At 44.1% G+C, this 24,028-nt stretch overlaps 1 protein-coding gene across 2 annotated transcripts in view; it reads right to left on the bottom strand.

Annotated features, from left to right (window-relative positions):
* Positions 1 to 24,028, bottom strand: part of PXDN (peroxidasin) — a 169,864-nt gene that overhangs the window by 72,670 nt on the left and 73,166 nt on the right. For both annotated transcript variants that reach the window (XM_032791110.2, XM_032791111.2), the window contains 7 exons: positions 18,591 to 18,662; positions 18,011 to 18,082; positions 15,990 to 16,159; positions 11,239 to 11,356; positions 4,076 to 4,245; positions 2,070 to 2,342; positions 501 to 617 (listed from right to left, as the gene is read on the bottom strand). In XM_032791110.2, coding sequence (XP_032647001.1) covers positions 501 to 617; positions 2,070 to 2,342; positions 4,076 to 4,245; positions 11,239 to 11,356; positions 15,990 to 16,159; positions 18,011 to 18,082; positions 18,591 to 18,662 — 992 coding nt within the window. The remainder of the gene's footprint in view (positions 1 to 500; positions 618 to 2,069; positions 2,343 to 4,075; positions 4,246 to 11,238; positions 11,357 to 15,989; positions 16,160 to 18,010; positions 18,083 to 18,590; positions 18,663 to 24,028) is intronic.

The following is a 24,028-nucleotide window of genomic DNA, read 5'->3' as shown; positions in this document are numbered from 1 at the left end:
TCTAATTACTCATCTTATGTGCACTATCATTTCTATCACCCCTGAATTTGGCCTAGCATCTTTACACTACCATTCCTGAAATATAATCCACTAGAGTGAACCCCTGTGCCCAGGCCAAGTCATATTACCTCCAGTTTGAACCTCCATTTGGTCATTTATTTTGTCAATGTTTTAAGGGTGCCAGTGCTAGTGGATTATAGCTCAGGATTAGTGCCAAAGTCTTTCATCTACTCCACATGAATGGAAAGAATATTTCTTGCACAAACATTTTACAGATAGCAGTTAAAGATTATCATATTATATGTTTAATCTACTTAGATTTATAACTACTAAGTGTTTTACATTAACTGAACAACTTGATATCCTCCATCAGAGACAAAGAGGTTTTTAAGGCAATTGCATAGCAAACACATGCACATCTTCTGCTATTTCATAAGTGATTCTAAAAGAGACATAATATTTTCTAGGTTTAAAAGTAAAACCTCTAATCAACTTCTTACCTCCTTTAGTCCAGGCAATAACAGGCTGTGGATAGCCTTGCGCTTCACAAGGGAAATCAACAGTGTGGCCCTCAATCACTACTCTGTCTTGAGGAGTGACAGTAAACTGAGGTACAGCTACAGGAGGGAGAAAAGAACACGTTAAACAACAATTGAAAGATGCTCCATTGATTGATATTACTTATTTTCTATGTGACTTGCACAGTTCTGTGGGGAAAGGGATCCTGCTAGCTCTTTTAGATTGTAAGCTCTTTGGGGCATGAATTGTCTCTTACATATATGAACAGAGCCTAGCACAATGGGGCCCTGATCTCCATTGGGATCTCTAGGCATTACTATAATACAAATAAATAATAAATCATAATCATAATAATAGATCCAAAATATGATGTACCTTAAGACTGGTATAATCAAGTAGAGAATGTTCTCTGGATTCAAAATATCTTGCTTGCTTTCTTTCTTTAAAAAAATCCTCAACTAAATTATGAAGAAAACACAACGTAATCACAACCAGCCTGAGCTGCTCTTTTCTTGTAACACACACACAGTGCTTTTATACAAAAGAAAACCAATGAACAAAGTACAGGCCAGATTCTGCAGTAACACTGTAGCACTACCAATGAGAGCAGGCATTTGTTCAGTTCTCAAAATACATCCACCTGTTAGCTGATGGAAAAGTGGAACTAAACACATATGAGGAATTTGTTTTCTGTAATTTGAAAAATAATTATGTATTGGTTGACACGGTTCTTGCTCTAAGGAGTTTACAATCTAAAAGAAAAAAAGTGGAAAAATATCAAAACTGATGAGGAAAGAACAAATTTAATTTTTTAAAAGATATTAGAAACCTATGAAAAAATATAACTGCTAGTAGCACTACCAGCTTTAAAAACTAGCAAGTAATAGCCTATGTATAAAAGAAATGTATTGCATATAGTGTTCCGGAAAATATTTTATATTCTGGGCTATTGGCAAATTATACTGAAAATAAAGTTACTCTGATTACAATACTTTGTACTACTATAATTGCCAGTTCACAGAAGAGCTGTACAAATGATCAGGGGGCTGGAGGCATTGCTAGCTTCCATGCAGCAAATCAGTCAAAAGAAAAATGATTAGGAAAGATGAGTGACACAGAACAATACTCAGAACTCCACGTTCAGTAGTACATGCGTATATCTTTAGACATGCCAGGTGCTGCAGAAAACATTTGAGACCCACACAAACTGGGCACTGACTGTGTGTACAGACGTGATTATATAAACAGACCAGCAGACAAAATCTTGAACAGCAGACTTTTCAAAACACGAATGAGGATATAAACATTTGTGTATAATTCTTCAAAAATTTTATTTCTAGATTAAGAACCTGAGATTCTGCTCTCACTGAAATTAATGGCAAAATCCCATTGACTTTATTAGGAGAGGGAACAGGGTACACAATTAAAATAATGCACTTATGGTTTAATTCATTTCCAGCTTTTTAGAAAACAAAATAGAAATATGTTTCCTTTAAATTAATTTGTCGTTTTGAAAAATATAATGTCTTTCCTTGTTTAATATTACTTACCTTGCACTATGATGTAAGCAGTTGCATGGATATTATCTATACTGTTGGTTGCAAAACAGGTATACTCGCCACTATCTTCCTGGTTCACATTTTGTATGTATAAGCCTCCTGAAGAAGTTATTATAATGCGAGGATCATTTGGTAAGGGGGTTCTGTCGCCTTTTGTCCATGTGATCCGCGGTTGGGGATGGCCGGTTGCACTGCATTCCAAAGTAACACTTTCTCCAACTAATACTTCTGTATTTTGTGGGTGGATCACAAAACTTGGCCTGGCTATCAGAAGAGAACCATGCTTAAATGTGGCTTTCATCCATTTCCAGACCTTTATAAACATCAACAGGCTAGAAGAAAAACCCTTATAAAATTGTGTTTAAGAAATTTATGAAAAAAATATCAGAGCACAAAACACACTTTAGATAATTTGTTGCTGTTTAAAAGGTTCTTTTCACTAAGAAAGAAACTGATACTGAGGGGAAAAAAACAGACGAAGTGCTTAATGCACAAAATAGGAGAAAAACAAAGATTTTAAAAAATTTAAATAACTTCTTTCAATTATAGTAATCATAAGTGTAACTTGTGACTAAAGTAGGTACAATATTTTCAGGAATGTAATTTTTAACTTGCTGGTGTCCCTTTAAACATATGTAATACATCTCCAGAAAACAATTCTATGGGTGAAGTTAGTGGTCATATATGAAACACAGGCAAGACTCTGACATAGTGCTAGAAGGGGTTGTACTAAAAGTATCGTTTAGTCCTCTGCAATGCATCTCCAACGCATCTCATGATTGACCTGTACCACGTCTGCTATTCTCCATCCTGGGCCCTTCTTGAACAAAAACCAGAAACTTTGATTTCGTAATGTGACAAACTAGCTCATTAAGCAGGACATGCGAGTGAATTATGACAGACACAGGGATGAATTTAAAATGTTAGGCCACAACTTTATTAAATTTAATATGGAGGAAGGGTGCTATGTGTCCCATCTCCCTGTACCACCCATTGAAGTAGATCCAGTGCAGGGTTTACAGGTCTCCTATCACTTACCATAACTCAGGACTATACCCACCCCTAAAATGGGCAGCTGAAATGGAGCAAGAGACTTAAGAAACCATGGGCAAAGTTTTAAATGAATGATTGTCGGAAGCAAGGAGACAATTAGCTCCCATCTCCCTCTGTCTGGACAATAAGTGGCAGAGTGCCCAGGAGAAGAGGAGTCCTATGCCCGCATAGACTCCACAGTTGCCAACTTTCACATGCACCCCGACTTTCATAATAAGCCAAACATCAAGTTAATGCCATTTCAAAACAAGGCCAAAACAATCCCTATGAACCCCAACACTCTATGTGACTAGATCCCCCTGGTGTGCAGTCTGGGACCAGGATGCGCCTGCTCCACCCCCCTGACTCTCTCCCCCCCTTACCCCTGCTTGCCAGGAGTCTGTCAAAAAACAGAAGCAACAAGCTACAAGCAACAAGCTACAAGCCAAGCAAGCTACAAGCCAAAAACTAGCTAACAAGCAACTCACAAGCCAATTAAGCCAAAAACAAGCCCAATTTTTCTGTGTTTTTTCCATGGGTTTGGCACATCTGATAGACTCCCCTTTTCATTCTAAAGCTGTCTTGCACCTTGTAGGTCCAATCAAGTCTTCCACCCATTAAACTGGGTGGGTGGCATCGTTATTTTTGTATTGAGCATCTGAACTCAGGTTTCTAAAGATCAGTACACTAGAACAACAGAACCATTTAATTCTCTTCTTTCTTCCCTCATATACTACTAAAGATAATCTACATTATTACTCTGATTAAATGGTATAATACAATTACTGCTATAATGGGTTGATAATTTCCAGGATTGCAATAACTAGATGGTGATGCAAATGAAGTTGCAAATATGCACAGGAAGTATAAACCTGCAGTTAATGTATAAAAGTAAATGTACTTCACTTGAAAGTGGACTTCTGATGAATAAAAAACAAACAATTCTGTATGTCAAATCTGTTTACCTGGTGACCCAAAGTATCTAAGAGTAACTTCTTGAGTTTTCACTTCTCCTGCCACATTTTTCGCCATGCACTGGTAAATACCCTGGTCTGTCTCTTGAGTATTCTGAATCATCAGAGTGCCATCATCTAGCAAGTTTAGACGGGAATCTGTTTGCATACTGAGCTCATTACTGTAAAGACAGAAATTTGCTGAACTAAATCTTTTAAATCAAAACCACAGAAAAAACATATCAAAGAACAAAAGTCTAAATGTATTAACAAACGTAGCCTACAAGAATAAATCTTTAGCGTAATAGGTCCAGGTAAGTGTAATAATAGAACTTTTAGTCTTAAATCAACAAAAAGCAGCAGAGATGAATACCAAACAGTGTGACATTTTAAAAAATAACACGGTTACTCACCTTTGTAACTGTTGTTCTTCGAGATGTGTTGCTCATATCCATTCCAGTTAGGTGTACGCGCCATGCGTGCACATTCGTCGGAAGACTTTTACGCTAGCAACTCTAGCGGGCCGGCAGATCGCCCCCTAGAGTGGCGCCGCCATAGCGGGTAATATATACTCCTGCCGGCCCGCCCGCTCCTCAGTTCCTTCTTGCCGGCTACTCCGACAGTGGGGAAGGAGGGTGGGTGTGGAACACATCTCGAAGAACAACAGTTACAAAGGTGAGTAACCGTGTTTTCTTTTTCGAGTGATTGCTCATATCAATTCCAGTTAGGTGATTCCCAAGCCTTACGTAGGCGGTGGGGTCGGAGTGAAAAATGGCAGAATGTAAAACTGCGGAGCCAAAGGCTGCAGTATCTCTTGACTGTTGAACCAGAGCATAATGCAAAGCAAGGGTATGGACCGAGGACCATGGAGCTGCGCGATAGATCTCGTGGGTAGGTACATGAGTTAGCAAGGCGGCAGATGAAGCCTGAGCCCTGGTAGAACACATGGTGATGTGGCTTGGGGAAATGTGAGCCAAATCATAACAAGTGCGGGTGCACGTTACACCCAAGATGAGATCCACTGAGAGGAAACAGGTAGCCTTTCCTTCGGACTGCTACTGCGACCGAGAGTTGGGCGTGTTACAAAATGGTTTTGTCCGCTCAACATAAAAGCGAGCGCTCTACAGATGTCCAGGGAGTGCAATTGTTGTCCCCATCACGTTGAGTGTGGTAACATGAAAGGGCCGAAACCACCTTAGGGAGGAAAGCCGGGTGTGGACGTAACTGCACCTTGTCTTTGTAAACATAAAGTATGGTGGAACCACCATAAGAGCCCTGAGCTCGAAGACTCGTCTGGCCGATGTAATGGCTACGAGGAAAGCTGTCTTCCAAGACAGGTATAGCAGCGAGCAGGTCGCTAACGGGTCGAATGGAGGAGACATAAGTCTGGTTAAACCCAGGTGAGGTCCCAGGTTGGGGCTGGGCGGCGTACCTAAGGGTGTATGCGCTCCAAGCCCTTGAGGAACCCCGAAACCATAGAGTGTGAGAACACAGAACGACCACCTTAGCCTGGATGGAAGGTAGAGATGGCTGCCAAGTGTACCTTCGGCGAACACCGCTAGGCCCCTGCTGTTGCAGGCCGGAGGGTAGTCCAAAATAGAGGGGATCGAGACCCCAGCAGGAGTAAGATTTAAGCGTTTCGCACCTGTAGGAGAAGACGCTTCCACCTGGCCAGGTACGTTGACCAGGTGGAAGGCATCCTGCCACCCTGATAGTCACGTAGGAGCCACACCGTGAGGTGAAGAAACTGCAGGTCCAGGCGGCGAAGTCTGCCGTGGTCCTGAGGTACGAGGTCTGGGTGGAGTGGCAGGGTAATTGGGCAGGCTATTGACAGGCCGAGCAACGTGGCGTATTAGTGCTGCCTGGAACACGCTGGAGTGATCATGATGATGCGCGCTCTGCTCCTGCGAAGTTTGAGCAGGACCCAATGAGCCGGGGAACGGCTTGGGAAGGCATAAAGGTGTTGGCCCTTCCACGGCATGAGGACAGCGTCGAGATCGGTCCCGGGGAGAGACCTTAGAAGGAGCAGGACCTCGGACATTTCCCGTTTCTCGCGGTAAGCGAACAGGTCCATATGTGGGGAAAAAAACCCCACTTCTGGCCACAAAATGCATCACATCAGGCAGGGCGACCACTCATGAGACAGGAAAACCCTGCTGAGTCGAATTGCCAAGGAGAAAGGATGCTACCAGATTTATCGAGTGGGCTATGCAAAAGTCCCAGAGATGGATGGACTCCTGACAAAAGGAGGAGGACCATGTCCCTCCCAGGTTGTCTATGTAGTACATGGCCGTTGTGCTGGCTGTAAACACTGAGACGCTACGGCCTCGCAGCTGCTGCTGGAACCCTTGGCCAGGCAGACTGCTCTCATCTTTGAACATTGATGTGGAACGCCAGCCCTGAGAAGACCAAAGGCCTTAAGCTCGAAGGTTACTGAGGTGAGCACCTGAGCTGAGAGATGACGCCTCCATCGTCAGGGACAGTGAGGGCTGGGGCGGATAGAGCGGCATCCCTGCCCACACCAGGGAGGGAGTTAGCCACCTTCTAGGGAGCCTAGGATGCTCAGGGAATGGTGACTATGGTGACCATTGGGCCCCTATCCGGCGGTACGCCGATTTGAGCCAAACTTGGAGATGACAGAGGCAGAGCTTAGCGTGTTTGGTTACAAACTAGCAAGAAGCCGTGGGACCCGGGAGACCGAGACAAGTGGGAACCAGAGTGGATGTTTCCGTAGTGACCATCAGGCCTAGACATGTGAATAGGTCCTTGACGATGCCCACACGCTGAGTGACTTGTGTCTTGAGTCTCCTCAGATAAGCCAATCGCCCAGATACGGAAACGCATATCCGACGTCGCGGAGGTGGGTGGCGACTACGGGCCACACACTCGGTTAATGCCTGTGGGGCTGTAGCAAGGCCAAACAGCAGGACCGTAAACTGGAAGTACCAACGGTTGGCTAGAAAGCGGAGGTATCTCCTGTGCGGAGGGAAGATGGCAATGTGAAAGTACGCGTCCTTCATATTGAGGCGGCATACCAGCCTCCAGGATCTAAGGACAGGATAATGGTTCCCAGGGATGCCATGCGGAACTTCAACCTTAACATAAACTGGTTGAGTCCTCGTAGGTGTAGGATAGGTCTGAGACCTCCGTACGAGTCGGGGATTAGGGAATAGTTGCCCCCTTCGTCCATCGGCGTCTGCGCCTCTTGTAAGAGGAATACGCCCGAGAGGAGTCCTGAAGAGGGACAGGGTTGGAACAAATTGGAGGTGGCACCCAAACTCCACCATGTGCAGGGGACCGCGAACTGAAGTTAACTGGGACCACGCCAAGAGGAAGTAGGAGTGGTAAGCCGCTTGTAACCGGTACGCGCCCTCTGGGCGCACCTTGAAAGTTCGTCTTTGGTCCCCGATCGTGATTGTGAGGGGCCTCGATCTTGGCCCTCTAGGTCCTGACGGTCGTCTGCGACCACCTCAGTCGCGCGACTGCCAAAGCCCGATCTGTGGCTAGGCACAGAGTGTGGTGGTGTGTGGCTGGGGACGGAAGGCCTGCGTTAGGTCGTCGCGTATGCATGCGAGAGAGAGCTCATTAGGACCTTGTTGCCCTCCAGCTTTGTAGCCTGGGGTTGATTTCACCGCAAAGAGGCCTTTACCAAACAAATGGTAAGTTGTGAAAGGCCGGAGTTTGAAACCGGAAGCCATGAGATGCTCCTCATGGTAACGAGGCCTGAAGAGAAGCTCTAGCCGCCTTTTTCCCTTCCTCCAAGAGGGCAGTGAACTCTTGGCCGGAGTCTTGATGGAGAAGCTCCATATATTATCCCCCGTTATCCAGGTGTTATGATTATAGGGCTAAGCAGGGCTTATTGATTTGCCACGCAGGCTATAAGAGCCTTGCAGAATACACCTTGCGGCTGAGTAGGGTCATTCGCCTAGCCCCCTTCGATTTCGGGGCTGGCGCCTGTTGGCCATGCCGTTCCTTTTTCTTGACCAACTGAATGACTAGTGCGCAGGGAGGAGGACGGACAGACCAGTAGTCGTACCCTTATAGAGTATCGGCATTCGCCTGGATGGTCCGAATAAACGGGTAGGGCCCCTCTAGCGGGGCAACCGCGATAGAATGTCCACTACCGGGTCCCCTACCTCCGGGACCTCCTGCAGCTGGAGGTCCGCATTGAGTGCTACCCTCCATAGGAGAGCCTGATGGGCTCTCAGGTGTTGGTGGGCACACCAGAATCGCGGTCCTGAGCATAAGAGCTGTCCGCGTGGAAGACACTGATGCGTGTCTGGATGGCCATGGAGGTGCTGAAAGATCATGGGCAGAGAGTCTGACTCTACCAGCCTTGCCCAACTTGGCACCTGGGACCGGTACCGCAAGGCGCACTGGTACCTGGAACGAGATCCGGACCTGCGACCAGAGCGGTGCTGGGGAGGTCGACCGAGATCTCGAGGTTGGGAGCGGCTACAGGAGTCACAGTGCCTGTAGCGGTGCTGGGAGCCGGAACGGTGCCGGGATTATCGGGTCGGTGAACGGGACACCGACCTGTGCGGCGAGTGCGACCGGTGCCGAGGAGAGCAGCGTCGGGACTGCAAGTGGCGTCGGAAGCAGGAGTGCCGACGGACTTTGGACCGTCTGCGGGACCGTGATCATGAACGGTGCCGCTCTGCTGCGCCGACAGAGGATGGTCGTATCAAGGAGGCTTGCCAAGAGACTGTATTAGCCGCACCGGCGGTGCCGGGGTTCAGGCAGCATCCACTCTGTCACGGCAACGAGATCCCTCGTCGTTGGAAATGTCTCCGGCGTGGAGGGAACAGTAAGCTCGACCACAGTGTGTACCGGGGAGCTGTCAGGCACCGATTCGACGGCCCTTGGGGTGGGACCAGTGCTGATGACGGTGCTGACGTTGCCGGTGCCTCAGCAGGTGTCGGTGCCGGCGATCCGGCTTAGACAGGCTCTCTGTCCGCGGTGCAGTTTGCACGGGAGCAGCAGGAGCAGGAAGCTCGACCACGGCGTGCGCCGGGGAGCAGTCAGGCACTGGATTCGACGGCCCTTGTGGGACTGGGGATCGACGGTGCCGACGTTGTGGTGCCGCGGAGTGTCGGTGCCGGGCGATCCGACTTAGATGAGCTCTCTGGCTGCGGTGCAGTTGGCATAGGGAAGCAGCAGGAGCAGGAAGCTCAAACCGGCGCGTGCCGGGGAGTGGTCAGGCACTGGATTCAACGGCCCTTGTGGGACTGGGATCGACGGTGCCGACGTTGTCGGTGCGCGGCAGGTGTCGGTGCCGGGGCGATCCGACTTAGGCGAGCTCTCTGGCTGCTGTGCAGTTGGCATGGAAGCAGCAGCAAGGAGCAGGAGGCTCAACCACGGCCCATGCCGGGGAGCAGGCAGCACTGGATTCGACGGCCCCTGCGGGACCGGAATCAACGGTGCCGGCGTCCTCAGTGCCTCTGCAGGTGTTGGTGCCTGGCGATCCGACGTAAACGAGCTCTCTGGCTGCGGTGCAGTTGGCACAGAAGCAGCAGGAGCAGGGAGCTCAACCACAGCGTGTGCCGGGGAGCTGTCGGGCACTGGCAGGAGGAGTCGTGGCTTTCTCAACCCCAGAGAGAGGAGCGGTGCCGAGTCGACGTTGGTGCCGGTAACGGCCGGTGCCGGCGGGGTCCGGTGCCGAGGAGGCGCTTCTGTCCGCCGAGTAGCCAGCGCTCGGTGCAGAAGGTGGAGGGAAAAGAAAGTGCCGCTCAATTTTGTTCTCGGCTTAAACGCCTTGCAAATGGGGCACTTAGCTGTGAAATACGATCCCCCAAGGACCGTAAACAGGAGTCGTGTGGATCTCCTGTCAGCAACGGCCGGAGGCTGGCCAAGCGCGGACTAAGAACCGGTGAGCCGGGCATGGGCTCCGGCACCGGTTGCGGGGAGGGGCTACTCCCCGAACCCCGCTAACTATGGTTAAACTAACTATGCTAGCAAATAAAAAACGCATAAGTATAGATAAATATATATAAAAAAGGATTATATCTAAATACACAATAACTACGAGTAGCTAGGGAAGCGGAGGTCAGCTAAGCTGCGCTCCACTGTTCCAACGACCGACACGAGCGGTAAGAAGGAACTGAGGAGCGGGAGGGCCGGCAGGGGTATATATTACCCACTATGGCGGTGTCACTCTAGGGGGCGACCTGCCGGCCCGCTAGAGTTGCTAGGGTAAAAGTCTTCTGATGAATGTGCACGTGCGGCGCGTACACCTAACTGGAATGGATATGAGCAATCACTCGAAGAAGAAGTAAACATTCCGACTTCAGAACTGAAAAGCTAGACTAATCTTAGAAGTATAAATGTTTTATACAGTTTGGAGGGAAAAACAACAAGAGTGAGTTACACACATCCATTTCCAGTTTTTTAATTCAGGATATCAATTGTTCTCACTGCCAAACATCTCTAAATGTCTCAAGCCAGTGTCAATAAACCCACACCCGAATCTCTCTTATTTCTTCTTAAAACTCTTTCATATGTGGACTCTGAATACATGCTTTTGTTGATTATAAAAACATAATTTCAATGTTGAGATTTTAAAGTGAAATTTTTTTTTAAAAAGCCTATAAAATATTTTATCATTTTATGTTTAAAAGTAGCTCTCAAGTTTTCTCTTTGATTTGCTAAAGTGATATTAATTCAGGATGGAAACTGATCTTCTAGCTACAGCATAGGGACTGCAGACAGATATCACATAGTAGGTAATGAAACAATGAGAGCCCTTGAAAAAAATTCACCAATATCTGCTGCACCTGCAAACTCCACTTTAAAAGCTCCTGCAAACTACATATTACATGCATTTATAGAATCACCTGATCTTCATATACAAAAGGCTATTACTTTAGTTAATCTAGGGTTTTGCAGGTCTCTGAAATTTTGTGGATGCAAATGCAGCTGAAAAATTACTCATGGTATCATGATATCATAGATTGGGTTCTTTATTATATAAGACTCTTTATTACATGATTGTTACACTCTGAACTGCAAAGAAACTAGATCTAATGATAATTGCCAATATATTAAATTTTTCTAATACTAATATGATGTTCTCAAGTATTTCATTTGTGTACATGCATGGTGAATTTCATACACCAACTGTAAAGCAAACATAACAAACAATTCCTTTCTTTCTCTCCATTTTTTCTTTAACTTACTTGTTTCGAAGCCAGATAATTTCTGGTTTGGGATTGCCTTCAGCTCTGCAAGTGAAGTACACTGTATTGCCTGAGGTAACGTCCACATCCTGAGGTTCTGACGTAATTCTTGGCCTCTCTGTATCAACAATAAAAGGTATTAAGGAAAACTTGCTTGTTTTAAAACGATTGAAGTAAATCATTAAATATTTATTCCCCCCCACATACTATAGATGAACATTTTTCACAAATGTTTCAAGTAAAAGTACTTTATCAATCAAGATTAAACATATTTTTCTCTAGACAAAATTATCACAGGTTTTCTGACCTCTCTCAAAATTTACTAGAGTCAATTTTAAAAACTAAAACATGGCTTTTGTTAATTTATTTCAGATTCTGAAGCAAAGAACTTGTATATATTTAGTTTTACATAAATTTGATTTGCATTACAAGAAAGAGCTTCCAGCCAGCACAGTGCCATTTAAAATTATTTATACTGGCTACGGGAATATTTTGGGGCTATAGCATGGCAAAGTATTGCAACATAAGCAACAGTAACTTTTCAGTAACAAAATCCTTCAATGTATGTATAGACAAGTGGTTCCCAAATTGGAGTTTGTGAACCCCTGGGGGCTGGCACAAAGTCACAGTGGATTCGCCAGAAAAATTTCCCTAATGCCAGCCAGAGAACCCCGGGCATGGGAGGCAGCAGGTGGGACCCAGTTGCAGGGCAGGCAGCCGAGGTCAACAGAGTGCTGAGCAGGCAGCCAGGCCCTGGTCAGTGGGGGCGTCGGCAGCCCGACCCCGCAGAAGTTGGGTCTGGCAGCCCAAGCCCCAGCAGTCAGCAAGGGGCCCATGGAGAGCAGAGCTGGGCAGTTGGGGCTAGCAGCACAAGCCCTATGGAGCACACAGCTGCCCCCATCAGTGGGGGAGTCAGCAACTAGAGCCCACGGCAGTTGGGACTGGCAGCCCGAGCTCTGCAGAGCGCGCAGCTGTGCCACGGTCAGCAGGAGCCCAAGCCCCAGCAGTCAGTGCAGGGCTGACAGCTCGAGCCCCATGGAGAGTGGAGCTGGGCAGTTGGGGCTAGCAGCACAAGCCCTGCAGATCGCACAGCTGCCCCCATCACCAGGGGGGTTGGCAGCCAGAGCCCATGGCAGTTGGGGCTGGCAGCCTGAGCTCTGCAGAGCGCACAGCTGTGCCCCACTCAGTGGGAGCCCAAACTCCAGCAGTCAGTGTGGGGCTGGCAGCCTGAGCCCCATGGAGAGTGGAGCTGGGCAGTTGGAGGTAGTAGCCCGAGCCCTGTCCTCATCTGTCAGCATGGGGTCAGCAACCCAAGCCCCATGGAACATGGGGCTGGGCAGTTGGGGCCAGCAGCCCACACCTCATCACGGAGCCAGCAGCCTGAGCCCCATGGTGGGCAGGGGGGCAGCTGGGACCCCAGGTGCGCAGGTGGCAGCTCGGACCCCTGTCCTTGGCAGACGGGGGAAGTTGGGCGATATGAAGGGCAGAGTGAGCAGGGACCATGCTGTATGTGGAGGGTGGCCCAGGCTAATTTGTCCCTCATGGGCACCCCCCTAGTGACAGCCCTGGTGGTGGAAGAAAAGGTGTTTGTACGCCAAACCAGCACAAACCACGTTGTAGCCAGTGCAGCAGCATTAAGGTGCCTCAGTAATTCGATACTAAGTCATTCTCTCTGGAGGGCTGTTTTGCGAGACACGAGTGACTCACTGTCTAGTTCGTTGGTTGCTAGCATTCTGTGTTATTTTTATTAGAACTTTTGTGCACAAGTTCAATGTATAGATGGCTGAAAAAGGAAAGCGTAAAGACAGAAGAATCAGCTAGTGTTTCCTCAAGTCCACATTGTGGAAAATCTAAGTCTAATGATCATGATGGTCCTAGAAAGTCACTTAAAATAAAATATGACAATGATTATATAAAATATGCCTTTACATGCATTGCTGATCAAGAACATCTGAAACCACTGTGTGTAACTTGTGGTGATGTTCTAGCAAACAGCAGCCTCAAACCTTCTCTATTTCAGTGCCATCTAGAAACTACGCATCTTGCATAACTTGATAAGCCTGTTGATCTTTTCAAGCAAAAATTAGCTGAGAGGAAAAGTGACTTTACCAGTTTTATATCCAAAACAATTACTGAAAATGAAAATGCACTTGAAGCGTTATACCACATGAGCTACTGCGTAGCAAAAGCATCAGAAGCCCCATACCATGGCAGAGAGCGTCATTGGTCCATTTATAAAAGACGTAGTTCATTGCATGCCGGGAGAAAAGGCTGCAAAAAGGATTGACATGGTACCTTTGTCCAATAGTATGGTGTCATGAAGAATAAATGACATGTCAAATAATGCAGAGACTACAATTGTACATAGAGTGAAAAATAGTCCATATTATGCTATACAGTTGGATGAATCAACTGATGTAACTAATCTAGCTATTTTGCTACTCTTTGTACATTATGTGAATGAAGGTATGGTTGAAGAAAGCTTGTTGTTTTGCTGATCACTCGAAGAATGTACAACTGGAGAAGATATCTTCAATATGACTAATGAAAATTTTCAAGAAAAGGAAATAGATTGGTCTCAGTGCCTAGGCATTTGCACTGATGGGGCCACATCAATGACAGGGAAGTATACTGGATTTGTAGCTCGAACAAAAAAGGTTGCATCAAAAGTCTCTTGGACTCATTGCAGTATCCATAGACAACAAAACACATGCCTGAGGGACTGAAGGAAGTGCTGGATAATGCAGTGAAAATGGTGAATTTCATAAAATCACGGCCAACAAATTGCAGAATATTTCACCTACTTAGTGAAGAAATGGGTAGTATACACAATTGTCTGTTGACCCATACCAAAGTTAGATGGCTCTCACAGGGCAAAATCCTTGTGCACTTATTTGAGCTTAGAACAGAAATCCTAGTTTTTTTCAATAGCCACCTTTTCCACCTAGGCAGCTGCATGGAAAATAATGTCTGGCTCCAGAGCCTAGCTTATTTTGCAGATATTTTCTTAAGAATTAATGATGTAAATTTATTTCTTCAAGGCCTCAATATAACAGTTTTCAATGTGCAAGAGTGAGTTGAATCCACGATAAAGAAGTTGCAGTTCTGGGAAAGTTGTTTGGAAAACAATCAAACTGAGTGTTTCAGTAATCTTCATGACTTCCTGGCAGAACGTAAACTTCAGTTGGATCAGTGCACTAAAACCAATATAACTGCACACCTAAAAGGACTTTCCACAACTTTCAGGGAATACTTTCCAGCTATGTCAGGCAATAATTGATTCACAACCCTTTTGATGATACCACTTGCTCAACACAGATATTGAACACTGAGGAAAAAGAGAAATTGATTGAGATCTCCTGTGATTACGAACAGAAAAGGAGTTTAAGAAATTTGTCACTGATCAACTTTTGGATGAGTTTAAGAAACGAGTACTCCCTTCTGGCAGAAAAAGCTACTACAGTTTTGTTACCATTTTCAACAACATACTTATGAGAGAAAACGTTTTCCTCGTATGCACATATGAAAACCAAATACAGAAACAGACTTGATGCCAAACCAGATCTGAGACTATCCTTCTCCAGTGGTTCTGGACTTCCAAGAGCTATGCAAAGCAAAGCAAGCACATCCATCAAAGTGAGGAAATTTAAACTTAAATCCCTGGAAATATTCCTTTTTAGGCAGGGGTTCACTGGTTCAGGGGTTCACAATTTAATGAGAGGGATTCGCGGGTTGTTAACTAAGCTTCTCAGACTTGACTGAGTGATAGAAATCCAGCGACCTAATCTTACTCTCACTGACATCTATGAGAGACTTAACACTGACTTCAGAGGAATCAGGAACAATTCCTTAAAGATCCCATTTCCTTCCCTCTTTCCATTGTCTGAGGAGCAGTGCAGTATACAAAATAATATTAAACTTCAAAATTGACCACTAAAGACTCCAGCTTTCATTCTTTTTATGCTCAGGTCTCCTTTTGGAGTCAACAGGGGTTTTGAATGCAAAGAATGCAAACTCAGAAGCCAGCTTTTTGTATTTCACTGCTTATAATACAAAAGTACAAAGTATTCTCTCCAGTATACTTTCTGATTTTATCTTCAGTAAGTGTTCAATTATTTCATGTCTGCACGTCCCTTATATAGACATATTTATTGTTGGATTTTTGGCATCTTGACTACCTAAGGTTATCATCCTGTATGTTTACTGTGGTCTATTACCCACAAAGAGATCCTAAACCCCAGATTTAGGTGCCACTGTGACCCACAAAACCCTTGCTTGGCTGACATCTAACCCTGTAGGTGACTAAACTTACTCAGTGCCTAAATTTAGTCAGAAAAAGTTCCCTAGCTGCCTACGTTTCTCCCTCTGGGAATGGGCACAACACCTCATTCTGGATGCCTGTCTCACACCTAAGCCCGAGAGGGATCCTCAAACCATGTGAAAACAGGTGGGAGACAGAAGGAGAGAAGAAGAGACAATATTAAAAAGTGAGCAAGTGGAGATATAAGAGGAAAGACAGAACAGTGTGGTCAAAGAAGCTGAGAGTAGAGAATGAGTCAAGTGAGTGATCAGCTGTATCAAAAAGCAGCAGATAGACTATGGGGAAGAGATACAGAGAAGAGAGATTTAGAGATGGCCAGAAAGTAGCTATTAGCATCAGTGGCCAAAACACTGGGGAAAAAAATCACATGAAAAACATAGGTGGTTTTGGAGTTGGGTTTTTTTTCCTGAACATTAAGTGGAAAACTCACCACAGTTAAGTTCTTCTGGTGTTATTGTGGCCACTGATCGTCCCTGGATCCTCCTTGGATACTCACAAGTAGCTGCTGCTTGAGCATTACCAGATTCTGCATATGTCTTCAACAAGTCTGCCAGCCATAGGATTTCACAGTCACAATGCAGAGCATTTGAATCCAGACGCCTATGTAAAATGAGGATCATACATTAATCTTCCTAATCAGCTGGAACAATTCAGTAGATTTTATATGACTTGGCAATACTCCCTGTCTATTTATTCTTACATACAAAAACCTACATTAAAAGAAAGCCATCTAGGTCCCCTTGTGCACATGCATTATGATATAGTTTTTAATGACATCATCACATACTATTTCTTCCTCCGCCTCTCCCCCCCGACCACTACTCACTCAGGATAGACGGTGCTCTCTGTCACAGGCTATTCAATACTTTTTATCCTCATCATTCAATAATGGTTCCCCCACCTATCCTACCTGCAGACCTCAATTTGGCAGTTGTTCTCCAAGGACACCTAACTCTACACAAAATCGCTGAGGAGGAGGAGGAGAACTCCCTTTTCAACCCTGAGACCAGTTTTTAGGAAACTCCCCCAGGATGGGGGAAATCCTGATTCAACTCCCCTATCTACCTAATGAGAAGAGATTTGAACATGAGTTTCTCACCTCTCAGGTGAGTGCCTAACTATTGGACTATGGAGTCACACTCACTCGTTCTCTGGCCCAATGCATAATTATTTATTTATATACAATGGAACAGCTTCAACAGGTGAGGCTGAGAGAGACCCATGTCAGAATATCCCATAGTCCAATAGCTAATGGTAATCATCTGAGATGTGGGACACCCATGTTCAAATACCTTCCCCTTGTCAGGCAGAGGGAGGAATTGAACTGTGGGTCTCCCATATTCCAGGTGAGTGCCTTAACCACTGGACTAACGGTCATAAGGGAGGCCGCTGCCTTCTTCTCTGGGCCTTTTTGAATAGAGTAAGGCATGTGCCACCTCCATTCTCGAGGGGAATGTCTGAGGCACCTGATTCTAGGAGAGAGTTCCCAACTGTGGCTTCCAAGGGGAGATAGGAGCCTCCCTCCAGCCCAATCTTAAGTGCCTAATGCTCGGAGAGGTCCAGGGCTTAGGACACAATGATCTCTATGGCATCTGCTATTGGCTATTTTAGGTGACTTCCCGTTGAGCGTGCTGGTTTTTGTGGAGCCCATTCTTAGGCTTCCATCTCTCCTCATTCATTGTATAGGCAGCCTGGGCAACTAACTCAGGGTTTGAGGATTCCACAGGGTAGCTAGCACCTGAAAGTTAAGTATTGCAATGACTACGTCCCTTTGTGAACTTGGACCCAAGTGCCTGCGTCACTTTAGAAAAATGTCACTTAGGCTACGGCTACACTGGCGCTTTACACCCCTCTGGGTGCAGCAAGTTACAGCGCTATAAAGCGCCAGTGTAAACAATGCCCCAGCCCAGTGCCCTCGGGTCTGGCACTGCAACCACACTTGCACTTCAAAGTGCTGCCGCAGGAGTGCTCCCATGGCAGCGCTTTGGAGTTTCGAGTGTAGCCAATCCCTTTGGTTCTGAAAGTACTAAAGCACTTTAGATAATTTTACATCTAGTCTCTACAGTTTACGAAGGATCTAGAAAAAGCAACCTAGAGAAAATACAATGGGCCACAAATGTTATACAAGAAGATCAGAGAAATTTAAAACAGAATTAGGAGGAAAGACTGCAGAAGCTGAGTTTATTTAGTCTACAATATAAAAGACTCATTGCAGACAAGGCCACAGTCCATAAATAAATTCAAGATAATACAGCAAGGAAGGGGTTTAGTCACAATCACAAAAGACTGAAGGATAAAGACCATGGAAGGAAAAGTTTAGACTAGATTCTTTAATGGTAAGAACAATTAGGCAGTGGAACAAACTGCCAAAGGAGGTGGACACTATAAGATGAGACATAAGTATACTTAGACTATTTCAATTATTTCAGTATGTAAATTTAATTTACTTACAGTCTCTTCATAGATTCCAAATGACTAAATGTCCCAGGAACTAAATGAGCTATTCTGTTATTATGCAAAAATCTGTTAAAAATACAGAGGAGTTCATGCATGAGTTCAGATTTTGAAATGTTTTTATTCCATATACATTCTTCTGGAATTCCTCCTCCACCCAGGAAAGAAACTTTTTTAGTCTACTCTGGAGACAAAACTACATGACAGACAGCGCGGGGGGGGGGGGGCGGAGTAATCAAATGAACCATTTTTACACAAATTTAATCCTCCTATGTCATGTTTCATACAATCTATTTCCTAATAGACAAACATCAATCACATTTGTTTTGAACTCATTTTGAGATTGCAAATTGTACACAAACAGTGTTATTAAACCATTTCCCCAACTAGGGCCTGACCAGAAGTCACTGGGAGATAAGGGTGCGTCACACTTGCCAGAAGGTGCTTAGCACTTCGTTCCTCAGTCTCTTACACCATGAAAGTTTCAGTACAAAATAAAAGCTATTGATCTGGGTCAGACAAAGAAGATACTGACTACTACAGCCTACCAAAATTTCCAAACAAAAGTAAAACTTACAGTCTTTCAAGTTTTGGAAGATGCGTAAAGGATTCAGGTTCCAATGTTTCTATGTGATTAAAGTGCAGATACCTGTAGATAGCAAAACATCACTGAAATAATTTATTTAATGGAAGTGGTACTGTGCAGCTAGAAACTTGGTATGTAAAGGCCTTCTCATGCTGCCGAGCACATCTGTAAATGATTACAGATTAATGATGTAGTGGCATAATTGTCTTTTCATGTCTTTTGGATCCTACACCTTTCCATGAAAGAAAGTGGCCTTACATAATAGGAAGGTTTTAAAAGTTGCTATTATATTGGTAAAAATAACAATATATTTGTATTAACTAATCATACTTCAAACAATCTTCTGTCAAAACTAAGTATTTACAAAAACTCATGGGACAATCAGTTAACCCACACGTATCATAGGACTGGTAAGAAATGATAGATTATAGTATTTGCAAAAAACATCAGATCACAGATCCAAAAAACATTTTTTTCATAAAAACCCAGATAGCTATTATCAATATTAGAAATCTTATAGAATCTTTTCTACAAATTTTGGATCAACCAGTTAATATGTAATAAAACTTGTTTTATTTACAGTAGAACCAGGGCTTTTGAGAAATCTTGTTTTTACATTTTCTGACCCTCTCTCCTGCAACTATCATTTTCCTAGTGAATCCTACCACGCAGACCACCACATGAAGTCACTTGATTTATTTTGTGTGATTGAAAAAAATGAATATGAAAGAATTTTCTGTAAGAAAAAGTTGTAGCTTTATTAGTAAAGATTTGCAACCTTCAATGGACATTCCAACATTTTTTTTTTTTTGGTATCTCGCCTTTTGAATACCGTGAGAATGACTGAAACCTTTCAAAGATGCTGTCTCAAGAGAAGTCTTTTGCCTGTAATACCACTGCCCTATCAGTAAAACTTAAAGCTATGGCAATTCTAACCTCCTCCTATCCCTCTCAAAAAAAAATTTAAGACTCCTGTCCTCTAACCAGAAGGATACTATTCACAAAGAAATTCATAAACACAAAATTAGTACAGGTGGGCTGTATCAGCAACTGGACAGAATCTTTCCCCAAAAAGTCTACCCAATAATTATTACTGTCTGGTGTACGAATAGACATCTAACTGCAACACTAAACAGAAAAAGATGCCCACTATCTGGTGTATATATATTGGTTATTAAGGTTCCTTCTGGAGTACAAAAGCCTTGGATGTTAAAAAAATACTTGGCACTTACGGAAGGTCTGAATCTGCAATCCTTACTCACATGAGTAGTTCCACTAATGGTAACAGGCTATTCATGATCAAGGGCTGCAAGGTTAGGTTCATATTGGTTTATGCATATTAGTGAGTATTAACAAATCTGTCAGGAATGAAAATATGGAAAAACAGTAGTTAAAAAAAACACTAAGCTAAAAACAAAAAAAAACCTACCAAAAACCCAACTCCGCTGCATAAGAAGCTTGAGAAGCATGCAGCATGAGAAGATGGAAGACACTTAAAGAGCAGAAACTCTCTTGCTTGGAAATACTCTGACCATGTTCCAGGTCCAGACAAAAGAGCAAGGTGCCTGCCACATGGCCAGATATTGGAACCCAAGTGGGGAGAGGGATGGGAAAAAAACCCAGTGGGGATAATCTCAGAAGCCACTGCCTCATAAAGCTACTCCTTTCAGAGCATAGGGCTACATACGTGGTTTAGCAACCAGTCAAGTGCCCAACAATCCAATGTTGATGGGCTGCTGACAGAAAAGAGGCACATCAGCCTCAGCACTATCATCAAGGAGAAGGTGTATGCCAGTAAGTGGTTCCAGTAGGGAGACAAGAGAAACAGCCAAAGCAATAAGCCTAGGTGAATGTGACAAGTGAAATTTTAATGTCAAATCTACTAGACAGCCAATAAACCTGGCTCATGACCTTCTCTCCACTAAATCATGGAGCAACTCAGAATTGTTTTACACCTGGAGCCAATGTACCTAGCCAACATAAATTCATATGCATAAAGGTTCATACCATCAATATATATAGCTATTTCTTGCACAGAAGATAGGGCAGACTTTCAGTGTCAAAAAAATCCTTTCCCCTTTTTGTCTTCAATGCATCTCTCCCTAAAGTGCTCTCCATCCTTTTCCTGAGAGATTTAACATCTCAGTTTCTTCACGCACTCTAGTGGTTTATAGACGTTAGGTCATACAATCAGAAACCATGTCATATGACTTAGGTCAGCAGCTAAACTACGGTAATACTCTGACTACTTGATAATGAGTAATTCATTAACTAGCCATAAACTCAAATATATTTGTGAAGTTATTTGAACTGATTTTGAATAATGACAAAATATAAATCCTGATTTGTTTCACATGACTAGAGAAGGGGCCAAATCTAAAGCAGAAGAAATTATTTGCAGCTAATAGTTTGGCTAGCTCCAATACAGGGTAAGGTCACAAATTCAATTCCAAAACTAGGACCAGGACTAGAACTCTAGAGTTCCTCGCTCTATGTCCCGCGCACTATTACTTACGTCTTATTCACTTTTGTCTGTACCAACAACTCATATAAACCTCCCTGTTTAAGTACTTTAAAAATCACTAGCCACAAGTTTTGCATACATCTAATACAACAGACCAGCTTGCTGTTTAATGAACAGGCTCACACATAGATCCATCTTGGCACCATTGCTCTTTAATATTTGTATCAACAATGTACTATTGACCTAGTCACTGAAATTTGGATACACAGATGATCTCACACTCGCCATTCAGATGAGTACTTTCACCCAAGTGGAATGCACCCTAGTAGAAGATCTGACCACGCTATAAGTGTATTACTGATTACGGCGACTACAAGCAAACCCTGAAAAACAGCTGTCTCCGTGTTCCACCTGATCAACCAACATGCAAAGAAAAACTTGAATGTCACCTTCTGTGACACCAAACTCAGGCACAAGGATTTCCTGAAATAGCTTGGAATAATTCTGGATTGTAAACCTCACATCCTGCCAACATCTGACGAAAACCACTGCCTTCATAAAGGCTAGAAAAATATAATCCACAAACTAACTGGGACCAATTGGGCAACAGATGCTCACACCTTGCAGACAACCACCTTGACCCTCATCTTCTAAGCTGATGAATATTTCATGCCAGTTAGTGTACATATGAAACTTGTCAATGTGTAATTGAACACTGCTGTGAGAACTGTCCCGTGAGTGCTGAACTCAAAACTGACAGAATGACTCCTTCTCCTTATGCATATCTTACTACCATCCCTCCAAAGACAAGCAGCAATAGTATGTGAATATGACTGCTCAATAACCCATCCAAACATGCCCCTATATGAAGATCTCCAAAACAACCCAGAATGCTTCCTTAAGTCCAGGGACCCTTTCTGGTTATCAGCCAAAGCTCTTAAAACATCAGCACTGTCACCAAAAAAGCAGAGGCTGTGGAAAAATAGCAGGGTCAAGAATCAAGGACTGATTATGAATCCAACCCTGCAGATCACCCACCTGGCTTCACTTCATGTAACATATGGATCATAGCAAATCTGATCCAGATGTTGCAATTACCTATTATACAAATGGAAAATGTAGTAGAGCCTGATATGTGAATGTGGAGAAGTCACCCAAACCATGGAACATCTAGTGAATTATTGCCTTCTAAGATCCTTCTTCAGAAGGACAACCCTGATTAACTCCATATAATCAGAAGCCATAGAGGAATAACACACTTGGATGTAGACCTTTAATGTTGTTTTTCAAGTTGAGATAGAAATATGATTTTAAAAATCAATTCATTTATATATGCACACATTGAACAGACATTCCACACTAATAAATCATGGCCCAAAAGTGAATCATATTGAGGAAATATCTCATACTGTTTATCCTAGAACATGCTGCTTACAGTACTGTTGTTGGCATGTTGGTCCCAGGATATTAGAGAGATACAGTGAGTAAGGTAGTATCTTTTATTGGACCAACTTTGGTCGGTGAGTGAGACAAGCTTTCAAGATTACAACAGAGCTCTTCTTCAGATCTGTAAAATGTACTCAGGCTAGGTCTACACTATGGACCTCACAGTGGCACAGCTGTACTGAGGCACGGCTGTACCACTACAGCTGTGCCAGTGTGAGGTCTCCTGTGTAGCCACTCTGCGCCAGCAGGAGAGAGCTCTCCTACCAGTATAATTAAACCAATCCCAACAAGTGGCAGTGGCTATATCAGCATGAAAGCGTCTCCCGCAGACATAGTGCTGCCCACACCAGCACTTTTGTCAGTGAAATTTACCTTGGTCAAGGGGTGACCAACAAAAGTGCTAGTGTGGACATAGCCTCAGTGTCACAGCTAAATACAAGATGGAACAGATTGTTTGGTATAAGTAGTTAACACTTATTTCAAGGGACTGTTAGAGGTGAAGTGGCCCATTAATAATTCTCCAGGAACGGTGAGGGGAAGGAAAAAACAAAAAAACATACACACAAAAGCTGAGCAGGGGGATTAAGTGGATTATAGATTGTTGTAATAAGCCATAAACACACTGTATCTATTCAGTCCATGATTTGTAGTATCTAGCAAAGTTATTAATTTATGCTCACAGTCTCATTTTTAGAAGGTATTGTGGTTTCTTTTGAGAATAAGAATAGATCAATTATGCTTTCTTTCTGAAAAATAAAAGCAGCAAAGAGTCCTGTGGCACCTTATAGTCTAACAGACGTATTGGAGCATGAGCTTTCGTGGGTGAATACTTTGCTGCTTTTACAGATCCAGACTAACACGGCTACCCCTCTGATACTTTCTGAAAAGTGCTGACCCACAGATGATATGGTATTTTTGTCTTATATCATTTTCCTGCGAGAGTTGATTCCAGAGCATAGTGATTGTCTGGTTTTATCCACATTGTTGCTATTGGGTGCACTGGATGAGCTACAACACATCTTGTGAGGGGCAAGTATACGACACATGGATCTTGAAAGATGTGCTGTGGGGGTGTTGATCATTCTAGCAGTGTTGCTCTGGCAGGATCACACCAGACTCTGCTTTGAATTGGTGAGTATTAGGCTATGTCTACACTACACCTTCAGCAGTAAAACTTTTGTCCGTCGGGGTATGAAAAAAAATACCCCTGCTGAGAAAGAGCAGCTACACTGCGTACCTTACAGCAGCACTGCTGTGGTGGCACAGCTGTGCCACTGTAAGGTGCACAGTGTAGACATAGCCTTAGTCTGCAGGAAGTTTCCTTCTGATGATGAGCTTGGTGAGTTGGGGGTGTCCCTCTCACCAACAGAAGTTGGTCCAGTAAAAGAAGTTCTCTCACCTTGTCTCTCACATATTTCAAGGTGAAGTGACTCATTAACTCCTCTCCAGTCACAAGGGGAAAAGAAAAAGAAAAAGAAGTCAGAGGTGCTACCCTCCAGGTGGCATTAACTTTTTAACT

The sequence above is a fragment of the Chelonoidis abingdonii genome, chromosome 3 (genome assembly GCF_003597395.2).
Source record: "Chelonoidis abingdonii isolate Lonesome George chromosome 3, CheloAbing_2.0, whole genome shotgun sequence".
NCBI classification, from domain to species: domain Eukaryota; kingdom Metazoa; phylum Chordata; order Testudines; family Testudinidae; genus Chelonoidis; species Chelonoidis abingdonii.
This window is presented reverse-complemented; position numbering and strand designations above follow the sequence as displayed.